General features: G+C 37.5%; 1 protein-coding gene across 3 annotated transcripts in view; it reads left to right on the top strand.

Moving 5' to 3' along the window:
• st3gal2 (ST3 beta-galactoside alpha-2,3-sialyltransferase 2) overlaps nucleotides 1-12,407 on the top strand; it is a 29,497-nt gene that overhangs the window by 6,626 nt on the left and 10,464 nt on the right. Inside the window, exons 2-3 of one of the 3 annotated variants that reach the window (XM_055174217.2) lie at nucleotides 4,064-4,199; nucleotides 9,245-10,762. In XM_055174217.2, coding sequence (XP_055030192.2) covers nucleotides 10,256-10,762 — 507 coding nt within the window. In that variant the 5' untranslated portion in view covers nucleotides 4,064-4,199; nucleotides 9,245-10,255. Of the gene's footprint in view, nucleotides 1-4,063; nucleotides 4,200-4,680; nucleotides 4,820-9,244; nucleotides 10,763-12,407 lie in introns of those variants that run through there. The other 2 variants (XM_055174216.2, XM_055174218.2) reach the window with 2 other exon arrangements.

Genomic DNA, 12,407 nt, shown 5'->3' with positions numbered 1-12,407 from the left:
CACAGATAGCTGAGCTGTACATTGCCTCTTCTAGGCAGTGTCCCAATTAGCAAGAATATCCCATCCATTCTCAAAGCAAAAATAGTTTGCAAGTTGGTGTCAGTGGTTAGAAAAGCATGAGTCATGTTTTTGTTTATCTTCATTTTTATAAATTTGGAGTCTAAGGGATGATTTCTTATGTGAGAACTTCTCATCTTTGCCCAAGATGATTGGGAGATTAAGTTAGTTAGGCAGAAACTAGTTTGGATGAGTCAAAGTAGCACCTGAGGTTACACCTAGTTCTACTTTCATAGATGCATAAGGCTACATTAAATCTTCCTTGGAGAGAGTATTAACAGATGGAATGGAAAAAATGAAAATCAGATAGCCAGATATTTAATAGATTGCTGACAAATGACTGGACCTGAAGGCTAAACAAAATGACTTTGAGATGTGAATTGGATTAGAGATTTACAGTAGGCATCTTTCACTCATTTGTTCAGCCTTGTAGGCAGTGATCTGAATATTTATTAGTGGTATTGATGCTGTTTTAGGGGCCATTTACACAACAACGATTTCATCCATAATCGGAAAAGTTTTAATGCGGTTTGGCTGTTTGTTTACAGGACAGCGGCATTTAAAACTTTTGAAGATGGGTTTCAGATAACAACGCCTTGTCATCTCTTTGTAAACATGAATCTGTAATAATGTTGATGTCATGCGAATGTGTTATTTCATTCGATCTGCTTGTTAAGTCTGATGTCATGCACCACTTCCGGGTCTCACTGATCTCAAATGCCATGGGGAAATAACAAGAAAATTATGCTAATATACACTCGTATCATAATGCAAAACTACCAGAAAAACTCTGATCCAAATTTTTATCTCCATAACAAAATCCGAGATGACCAGACATGGACTCATTTGACATGGATTGTTTTAGAATTATTTATATATTGCTGTCGGTGCTTCCGTGAGCCTGGTGACAGCAGTGTATACTATGAGTTAATGATTTTTGGCGTAAATGTGTAATATGAATAAATAGTGCTCATAAACGTCTGTATATGTATATATATATATATATATATATATATATATATATATATATATATATATATATATATATATATAATCATATATTGAACTGAGTGGACCCGGAAAACAGTATTTCTTACGTCATGACTTAACAAGTGCATAGGCATGCGCGAGTATAACCAAAACAATAATAGATAGAGTTTATTAAAGCAAACATAATTTGGCCGTTTTGTAGTCCAGGGTCACTATTATAATAAGCCAACCTTATCACCCATCTAAACAAAACTGCTTGATGCTTTCGCCGTTTTGATTGTTTGTATTTATCGCTCTGTAAAAGAACACGTATGTGCGCAGGCATTAAGTGTTTTTGTAAAAGGTAACATCGCCATCTACTGGCCTGGTACTTGTAAAACGGCGTATTTAGTCATCTTTGCAAATCTGTGTAACTGCAGGTCTTTTGACAGTCTTGTTGTATGTACATGAATTTTTATATATACTATATAACTACTTTATTGTTGTATAAACATAACCTTAGAGAGAGCAGGGTGGAGTTTTTTTCATGGTTGGTATGGTAATCTTATTTCATAGCAACAGTGTTGGGGGTAACGCATTACAAGTAACACGCATTACGTAATTATATTACTTTTCTGAAGTAAGAGTAAAGTAACGCATTACTTTATAAATGTACACATTAATATTTGAGTTACTTAAAAAAAAAAGTAATACAAGTTACTTTTCAGTTTAATTAATTCAATTTAAAAATAAAATAATGTACTGAATTAAAGCAACACTATGTAGTTTCCATGTAAAAATGACTTACAGCTCCCCCATGTGGTTGAAAAGCGCAACAGTGTCTGGTATCAGACACTCTTCTGCAGGCAGGGGGAGGGGCGGGGCTGTGTTTCCTACCCTCCACCGCCACTTTCAGAGTGTGCTTGTAGCAGCTAGGAGGCTGCTCAGGTTGCAGCAACAGTAGAATTTGTCCATTTAAAAGTTGTTCTATCACTGAAATAATTTTAGAGACATTATTTAAAGGTAAAAAACTACATAGTGTTGCTTTAAAATGAACATATTAACGTAGAATTACGCACTCTGTGCACCTGAGCGGGAACAGTTTGAGTCAGAAACAGAGATGGCAGGCCAGAGCTTGACATTTTTGCGATAATAAAAAACACCTGCAAGGCCTGAAAGAGATCAAGCCCCAGGCAAGTAAGAAAAAGTACCGCAAAAGTAACTTAAAAGTAACGTAAGCACTTCTTTCCATGAAATGTAACTAAGTAACGCAATTAGTTACTTTTTTGGGGAGTAACTTAATATTGTAATCCATTACTTTTAAAAGTAACTTTCCCCCACACTGCATAGCAATGGAAAACAATGTTACTTTAGCTCAAAAGTGTTTTTAATTTTAGAAAGAATCCTTTTAGTATGAAGCTCAGTATTGTATACATTGCAAATATTCAAGTTTAAATATTCTAATCTCAGACAGGAAAATTGTGATAGTGTATGGCTTTAATATTGTGAATGAATGATGTCTTTTGATATCTGTGATGTACCGTACACTGGCACCAAAGGTCAGCCTGGTGAGCCATTTATTATTAAAGGGACACTCCACTCTTTTTGAAAATATACAGATTTTCCAGCTCCCCAGAACATTTGTTTTTTACTTTTTTGGAATCCATTCAGCAGATCTCCAGGTCTGGTGCTATCACATTTAGCATACTTAGCAACATACATTGAATCTAATTAGACCATTTAGCATCGCGCTCAAAAATAACTAAAGAGTCTCAAGATTTTTCCTATTTAAGAGGAAAATAGTCCCTTGCTATTACTAAGGGGACTATTTTCGGCTGCTGCGTAATATCATTGCACCTCCTGCAGCCATGTTATAGCCGCAAAGTCCTTTATTATTATGCCAAAATGAGAGTATAGTTCCTAGCCATATCTGCCTAGAAAATTGCAACTTTTAATTTTCTGTCAGCCTTAGTATACGATGTAACTACAGAAGAGTCAAGTTTTAAATAGAAAAAATATAGAAACTATTTGGTTATTTTTGAGTGCAATGCTAATGGTCTAATCAGATTCAATGAATTATGCTAAGCTATGCTAAAACCTGGTACCGCCAGACCGGGAGATCAGCTTAATGGATTCCAAAACGGTAAGAATCAAATATTTAACTCTAGTGGAGCTGGAAAATTAGAATATTTTCAAAAAAAAGTGGAGTCTCCCTTTAAGCCAAATTCTCAAAAATGATCCAAAATTATATGAAAATTAAAATTCAACCCCATACAGCAGGTCATTCACCTTTTTTGAAGGGGTGAATGTCAATGTCAGTTCAGGTTCACTTAGTTCTAAAGGTAAAAAAAACATAATCAAAGAGAAACATAGTTATTTCAGTATAAGATGTGTCAGTAATGGTAAACTATCAAGATTGAATTCATATATTCACTTGGACTGAATATGAGGGGGCGAGTTTGAATGTGCATGGTGCTTCTGAATGATACAGCTTTAGAAATTTGATTAAACAAAGAGCCTTTGAACAAAAATGAAATGTGTCATTGAAATGCGTTTTGCACTGAAGATGCGGAAAGCATGTTTTAATGAAACCAGGTCACCTTAGAATGAAATGTTTATTAAAATAGCTAAATCATAAATCGAGTTCCCCTTATAGAAAAAAAACATAACACGATAATCATACTTTTTTCCCAAGAGAGGCCTAACAAGCAATAATGTATCCAGCTTTAAAAGGGTTTAATCCATTAAACATGAAATTAGATTAAGCCTTTGAGGCAAGCCGTTGAAAATGACTATTTTGATTTGATTAATCTCCGTCTGGGAGAGCGTACGCTGACTCTGTCCATCTACAAAGTTAACCCTACAGTCATTGCAAACATAATAATTCCATCCTGATCTAAAGTAAGTTAGACAGACAGCATCGAATCTGTACCATCAACTGTTGAATATATGAGAGCAACCTGAGCCATTTAGAGAATGCAGCCCCACCCAGTATGTGAATGTCTGCTCTTCTCTTTCAATTACATTTCCATTGCAGCCAGCTGTGAGGTTTTGTTGCCAAGGCAACACAGACACCCACACTACAGTGTACGGCTCACCCTTGCTGAGCAGGCACATTGGTCAAGACCCACATAAAGCGACTGAACAACAAAAGAAAGAAAGAGTAAGCGAAGGTCAGTGAATGTTTTTTGTGATACCTGCGTAAAGAAGCAGGGAAAAAATCTGAAATACAGATATTTGAAGAATTTAAGTGTGAATGTGTCTGATGCACTGTAGTATGCAGAAGTTCAGTAAGCACTGCTTGCGTGTCTGCAAGATGTTTACGTTGATGTGTTAACCGGAAGAAAGTAATGATTATTAATAATGTCTCAACTGTCTGGTTGATGTTGTGGATCTAGCATAACTGCTGATGTTTTTTGTTTTTTATATATAAATAGAAAGGCTCTGAGTTTGAAAGAATAAATGGAGCATGTCATGACTGTTTAAAAAATAGGCATGAATATGAACTGACTAAACGCTGATTTTGCGTTGTATATTTTTTAATGATCTATTTATTTTTAATAAAATCACACATGAGCATAAAGTAAATTAATAAAATCAAATAAAATGATAAATATGTTGTGCATTTAAATCCCCTTGCCAGTACTCCAAAATAAACATTAGATAAGCCGAAATAAACTAAAGCAGAGATGACACGAAAAGTTTGCGCGTGACCGCACATAAAAGTCGTCACTTTAGCTCGTTCACGCCTTTCGGAGCGACACGGTAAGCATCGTCGTTCATCTGATAACCGGTAAGAAAATCAATCCGTCTTATGAATGAAGCAGAAATAAACTCTGCAGAAACATTAAATGATAGCTCGAGAGATGCATGTCCCATATTTCACTACGACAGCTTTGAAGTCGAAGGTTTTATGATATATAGTCACAAACAAGCCAGCAGAGGCTTGGTTGTTGCTGTGTTAAATTAAATTTGGAATTCATTTTTGTAACTGAAAAGAAAGGAGAGCATTATTTGATCGCACCCACGCGTGCACAATCGCGCGATTTAATCTGCAGCAGCGCGAGGCACCTGTTTGTTCGATTTCTCATTATACTCTTCATAAGCTGTAATTGACCTCTTTGTAACACGCTTTGACGTTTAATACGTTATTGCATTGCTTTTACTGTCATACCAATGCATTGTCTTGTATCTTTTAAACTAAATAATGTGGTTTTGACTTTACAAGTTTGTATTTCGTTGCACTCATTGCTGCATTCATTGTTTTGTATTATATTACAAAAGCTCTGTTGTTGTCCTTATATGTCCACACTGGTTTCTGTGCTACACATGCTGAAAATTGAACACAGCAGATGCTCCAGAGAATGTGTGTCTCTTTCGAATAAAAAGCTTGGGTCAGAAGAGTCCCAAAGATAGATTAACTTCTGTACTTTAACCATGTTGCCTGAATAAAATGTATTTATGGGAGACAAATAGTGAAAAGGATTATAAACATGAATTTAGAGGATAGAGTTGGGGAAAAGAGTTTGGGAAGAAATCTTTATACATTGTCATGAACTAAATATAAAGATGTTAATTATTAAATGCAATAAAAAACAAACTGTTACAACTTTTTAAAAGTGTAATTTAAGAGCATCCGCTTGCTATGCATCCTCATGGGGTGTTGAATATGTCCTGCAAAGAGATCACTTTTCACCCCCACGTGAATGGTTATCACAGTATGAAATTTGTCTCTTAGAAAGGAGTTTATACAATGGAAGCAAGGAAATTGGACCTCTTTTTGTCCTGAAGACATGTTTGCCTGCATTTAAAGGGATGGGTGATCATTTGCATGTGATTCATTGCGCATCTCGTCAGTGACGCCGGTTCCGTGATTAGAAGTAAATCGTCATCAGCTGCTTTCAGGTGGAGCGGCATTTACTACACAGAGCCGTAGTTCACTGACAAACGGGGGCCGGGGCAATTGCGCATTAATTATCGCAGACGTATCGCCTGTGATATGTATGCAATATGGCCCAGCTTGTCAGTGAAATAAGGCTTTGTGTATAGTATCCTAAAGTGATGGCGATTTACTTCTAATCAAGGAACCGGCTTTACTGACCAGATGCACATGATCCCATGCAAATTATCGCCCATCCCTAGTAAAAATTTTTACTGACTTAAAAAGTCATTTCAACTTTGCTTCTTTGTAATAGTTTAAAGAGTAACTAAACCCTAAACCAACTTTTTTTAGTAAATGATCTGTAAGAATGATGCTTTATTAGTGCTGTTCATTGATATTAGTAAGTTTTTTTGACATATGGATATAAAGTGTTTCAATACTACAATATATGGTCTAAACAGCCCAGTCTCCTGAAAATGCGTATAGCACGAAGTGTAAAACTCGTGCAATACATACGCCAAATTCCACTTTGGCGTGCATATGATACGCAAGTCCTTCCCATTCACTTAAACGGGGCATCTTTTTTGTCGTTTTATTTATTGGTTTCTCCATTTTTTTGCTTTTTTTTTTTTACCATTTTCGCTTGGGTTTAGGGTTAGAACAACTTTTTGTTATTTAAAAATGACATCCTAACCCAAACCCCAACTCTAACCCCAACTCCAAGCGACCATGGCTTAAATATGAACAAAAACATAGAGAAACCTGTATATTAAATAACCTTATTAAGCAAATCTGAAATCTAACCCTAAACCCAAGCGAAAATGGTTTAAAAAACAGAAAAAAATTGAGAAACCAATAAATAAAACGACAAAAAAAGATGCCCCGTTTAAGTGAATGGGAAGGACTTGCGTATCTCATGCACGCCAAAGTGGAATTTGGCGTATGTATTGCACGAGTTTTACACTTCGTGCTATTTATACGCAACCTCAGGAGACTGGGTAGCAGCTAAAACGTCTGAGTGCTGCCCTCTTCAGGTTGAACGGTGGCTACTGCAGTTGAATTTTCTATTGGATGTTGGGTCCAAAAAATAACTTGTGACGTAAGCAGGTTCAAGCTCACCACGCCCTTGTTACGATCTCACCACACACTTGGTACGAGCTTAGTTCCTCCCCTCTATCTCTGTTGGGATCTGCCCACTTTTCTTACATTTTTCAAATATTGTCAGTGGGTGGAGTGGAGTCAGGGGTTTAGTTACGCTTTAAAGTGTTGTAAAATTTAAAGAAGTTGAAATGACTTGTAAAGCCAATTTTATATTAAAAAAATGCAGCTTTTTTACAGTTTATTTCAAACACTATATTTTGGTAAAACGAAGAAAGCAATTTTTAGCAAAATATATTTTTTAACTTTATTTTTTTAAAGGTATAGTTCACTCAAAAATAAAGATTCTGTCATTTACTCGCTCTCATGCTGTTACAAACCTGTAACAGTAACAGCTTGTTCTGATGAACATAAAGAATGATATTTTAGAGGAATGTTTGTAAACAAACCGATCATGAGTCCCATTCACTTCCATAGTAGGAAAAAAGAATACTATAAAAGTGAATGGTGCTCGCGAACGGTTTAGGCCGAGTTCAAACTGCACGATTTTGACTTGTCGACAGGTTTTGAGAAATCGCGAAAATGGCCGAAATCACAGGCAAATCGATGCTCGTGCACACGAGTGACAATCTCACAGTGTGAATTATAAAAGACGCGTTCTGAGAGAATCGCAGACGAGTCGCCGACATCCATGAGATATTTGGCATGCTAAATATCTGGACCTGTTGGCGATTTAAAATCATGCTATGTGAAATGTGTTTTGACTGACAATGAAATGTGTTTTGACTGACAGGTGTTGCCAGGTTTGCGGTTTTCCCACACAATTGGGCTATTTTGAAAATAGTTGCGGAAAAGATTTCGGTGCCGGGGGTTGCGGTTTTTTGGGCTAGTTTTATAATGTGCCGTGGCAAAATGGCACGGTTGGGTACACCTAGATGTTCTTTTTTTGTATATTTTAGAACAGAATAGTGTGTGAAAATGGAGCACTATAAGTGCATTAAGAAAATTTTAATCTGAAAAGTACATTAAAAGCAATAGTAACAGTCTATTTTACAGCCTTTTGTTGTAATCCTGCAGTTTTAAACTATAAATTGGACAAATGTAAAAATTGGGCTAGTTTTCATTTCTTTTGGGCGGGTTTTAAGTTGTCACTGATCTGGAAATTTTTCTTGGACCTGGCAACCCTGGCGATGACCTACAGCCAATAAGAGAGCAACATACAGGGCAGCTGGAATTTCAAATGTTTCCTCCTTCTTAATCTTTATTTATTCTTCTTTCTGGTGCAAATGAGCGAACATGCAATTTTTATGGTAGACTTCTTGCGAGCTACCATTTTTAATAATAATTCCAGTCTCACGTGAAAACTCCGGTCTTGCACGCGTGACCTTGCGTTGTTTCCTTCGCGTCACTTCTTGCATGCAATTCCTTTGTGTTTATCAGAACGAAGACATTTATACAGGTAACAACACAAGAGTGAGTAAATGATGACAGAATCTTAATTTTGGGGTGAACTATCCCTTTAAATCTAGTTCATCAGTGTGCAATCTAAAAAATATTGGGTTGTTTTTAACCCAGGGCTGGGTAACTATTGGACCGAACACATTTCTGGGTAAAAACAACCCATCGTTTGGGTAATTTTAACCCAGAAATGTGTTCGGTGCTATAGTTACCCAGCCCTGGGTTAAAGGTGCAGTGTGTAAATTTTAGCTGCATCTAGTGGTTAGGTTGTGAATTGCAACTAATGGCTCAGTCCACTGCTCTTCCCTCGCTTTTGAAACGCATAGAGAAGCTACGGTAGCCGCCACCAGAAAAACATGTCATCAACAGAGACAAATTAGTCAAAAAGTTTGTCCATTAATGGCTTCTGTAGAAACATGGCGGCACAAAATGGCGACTTCCACGTAAGGGGACCCTCGGTGTATGACATAAAAACGTTTCATTCTAAGGTAATAAAAACATAATGGTTAATTTTTAAAAGGTCTTTTATACACCCATGATAATATAGTTTTGTATATTATTTAGCAATTCTGTCAAGAGATCTTTTTAAAAATTACACACTGCATCTTTAAAAGAGTGTGGTCTATACTTTGGATCCTTTCGTTTTTAGATCAGTTTAATTATTTTTGCTTTTTAAGTGAGATTCTTATCTGTTCTCAAATTTTGGCATACAAAAATGAATGGACTAAATGAATTATTATCAAGTACGTACTTCTAATTTATCTCCCTGTGTTTTGGAAGGTCACCCTGTGAATCAAGAATAGCGGCTGTAGAAACCAGAAGCTGAATTTCATCATGATCTGATCCTAATGTGCCGTACTCACCCAGACTAAAGGGGCTTCGTTGGCAGCAAGCTGGCAGAGATAAAGCTCACATAGGTGGTCCAGCAACGGCAACCCAGAGATTATAGATTTGGAGATTAAGAGACGACAGCAGGTCAGGGCACACTGCCTTGTTGAAATCCGAGTTCCCACTTCACCAATTCTGTTAAGAGCGACTTTGGGAAATTGGTTTCGACCAGCACGCATTTGCATGTACTTCTTGCAGGTCTAACTACTCGGATCCTTATTTTGTGCTTGAACTTTTTTATCATCTTTTGTTGATGTCCTCATCTGCAAGCAGCTTCCAATGAAGATGATGTAGAGTTGGAAAGGGATGACTATAAGTTGATTATGTCCCTGTGCTTGTGTGCTTCCCCCACAAAATGTTTATAAGTGCAGTTCACATTAGCTTTGTGAGGAAACACCACCCCTTTCCTTCAGTGACCGCAGTGTTACATCTCGGCTAGACGAAGCGTGAACGCAGCCAAACAGGATTACAGAGTCACACTCAGACAAACCTCGACACATACAGGACCGTTATGGAACAGACACGGATGACAGCCGCGCTTGTCTGGCACTGAGATGTCAAAAGCACAGTGGGGACTAACTGTCATTGCCGGGAAAGCAGAGCTGATCAGAGAGACAGGTCTTTAGAGACAAAAGACTGGTGTGTGTTTGAACTGTGGCTGTGTGGATAGATCCGAGGCATGTGGAAAGGGAAAACTGGAGGAGATTCTGTAGCGTAGCACGAGGAGAGCCAAAATAGAGAGCGGGAGGATCACACACGTGGAGTGATCAGAGATCTGGAATTTCACTGACATGCAATTTTGAGAGATTCATAGAAAATAAGCATTTGTTTTTTCTTCTAAAGCCTTTTTTGTGCAGCTTGGGCACGGTGGCAGGGGCAGGTACATGGCAGTGGGGCGGGCGCATGCCGTCTGTGCCTCCACAGCGAGAGGGACGTTTGGGCTTCAGCTGGGGATGGGCTGCATGGGCACGGACTCAAAGGACAGGGGAGTTGAGACCCTGGTTACCCGTCGGGACTGGACCTATGGCTGCAGCTGCGGGAGAACGCGGTGCACGGACGAGCTCGGGGGGCATGCGATGCTCCCTGCGTGTCTGTGTGATCTTGGGGTCCCTGGCCATCCTCTTTCTCACGTCGCTTTTCTACTCTTACTCGGTAAAAGGAGCCGGACTGCCTTACCTGGATCCCTCGGCATGGGAAGATCCACACAGAGTTAAGCTTGTTCCTAGTTACGCCGGTTCCCAGCGGACGATCCCTGCCGAGAGCACCCAACAGAAGACATGTGCCTGTGCTCGGTGCGTGGGTGACCCGGGTGTCTCTGACTGGTTCGATGAGAACTATGATGCAGACATCTCACCCGTGTGGACACGGGACAACATCCAGCTGCCTTCAGATGTGTACTACTGGTGGGTGGTAAGTGACTTTCTTGCAATACTCAATGGTTTTAAATGTATTTGTTGTGCTTTTTATCTTCATTACTACACTACTACACTAAATGTAACTTAATGTAAAAAACTCCTGCTGTATGTAATTAAAAGAAGGCTCTGTTTGAAGTGCATTATTCCTTTAAATGAAAAAGCTTGGCACTCTGCAATAGTGCTTATGCATCAGATTAATGCAAAATGATGCCAAGAGGGCATTTTTATATTATAGAGAACATGAGTAATGTCTAAGAAAAACTAAAACGAACGTGTCAGCTGAATAGTTTACGTCTGAAATTCTGTCTCAAAGTAAAGTAAAGCCCTGGAGGTGCTGCTTGACTAAATTAACCAAGAGATGGAGCAAGATCTAGACAGCATGGTTGAGGAAATTAATGAACTTGCAGAAACAACTAGATTACAATTTCTGAAAAAAAAATGAGCGATACTTGTTTGTACAAAACTAGCTCCCATGCAATCAGGAGCAGCCTGACTAGTTTTTAACATGTTAGCTATTCGATAACTGTGTTCTCCGAAGGCTGCATTACAAAACCAATTGCATCATAGCAGTACGACTGAAGGCTAGGCAGTAGGGCTGCACAATTAATCAATAATAATAATAAACGCAATTTAATGCATTTACAAACTCATGTTTCGGTAATGAGAACCAAAAAGTTGTCTAGGTACTATGACAAACAAAATTTCAACTTTTATCTGGAGAGGAAAAATAAGAACTGCTTACCTGGTGGCCATCTTGAGTGTCACTGTCAATTATGTCCCTATAAATGTTAGTTCCTTGAGGGCTTAATTAATGATTGAAAATTGTTGCGGAGGATGAGAAAATTGGACACATTTATATTCCTTATTATTGTCTCTACATTTACCAATGATCACCAAATACCACCAAATGTTTCTTTACTGTAAATATTTATAGTATAACATGCACTTTTTATTTTTTAGATTTTTTCAAAATCTGAATCGGAACAAAAGTCCTTTACAAAAATGCAATTATCTCAGCTTTTTTGTTCAAAATTTTTATTTGAGAGGTGCTAAAAGAGAACGAAGGTAGGATGAAACAGTTTTGTTGTTTGAAAGCAGAGGGTCTGTTCTTTCATTTGATATTTTATGTTTATTATTTAGAGAAGAAAATTTTCTGGAAGGCATTAAACTTTTGTGAAAATCATAAAAATGCTGGCTGGCAGCTTTATTTAAAAACGCTGGTGGGGAAAGAGTTAAAATTCTTCCTCAAGCCAGGAGGGATAGAACGAATAGATCCTTCACAGCCTTGGTTATCCCAAGATATTTTAAAATAAAACTTAAAAAAAATAGTAAAATAAATGTGTTTATTTGCAGAAAATGGTCCTTGTCACTGTTTTAATATTGTAAATTGTTTTGTAGTAATATTATTTCTGAAATAGTGTGTGCAGCATTTTACTTTTATTTCTGTTTGTTATTTAATATACTAATAGTTAGTCTAATCTATGTCAACATTTATTTCATTTCTAAAATGAAATAATTTCATTTCTAAAAAAAATAAACAAATTTAGTTTCTAGTTTTTGGTTCCATATTTGTTTTATAAACTCCAAAACATCTGTGCTGTGTCCCGCTGACAGGCATGGTGGGCCGGAATAGCAGTTGA

Source organism: Misgurnus anguillicaudatus, chromosome 15, assembly GCF_027580225.2.
Source record: "Misgurnus anguillicaudatus chromosome 15, ASM2758022v2, whole genome shotgun sequence".
NCBI lineage: Eukaryota > Metazoa > Chordata > Actinopteri > Cypriniformes > Cobitidae > Misgurnus > Misgurnus anguillicaudatus.
Note: the sequence above shows the minus strand (reverse complement) of the source record. Positions and strands in the feature narration are given on the sequence as shown.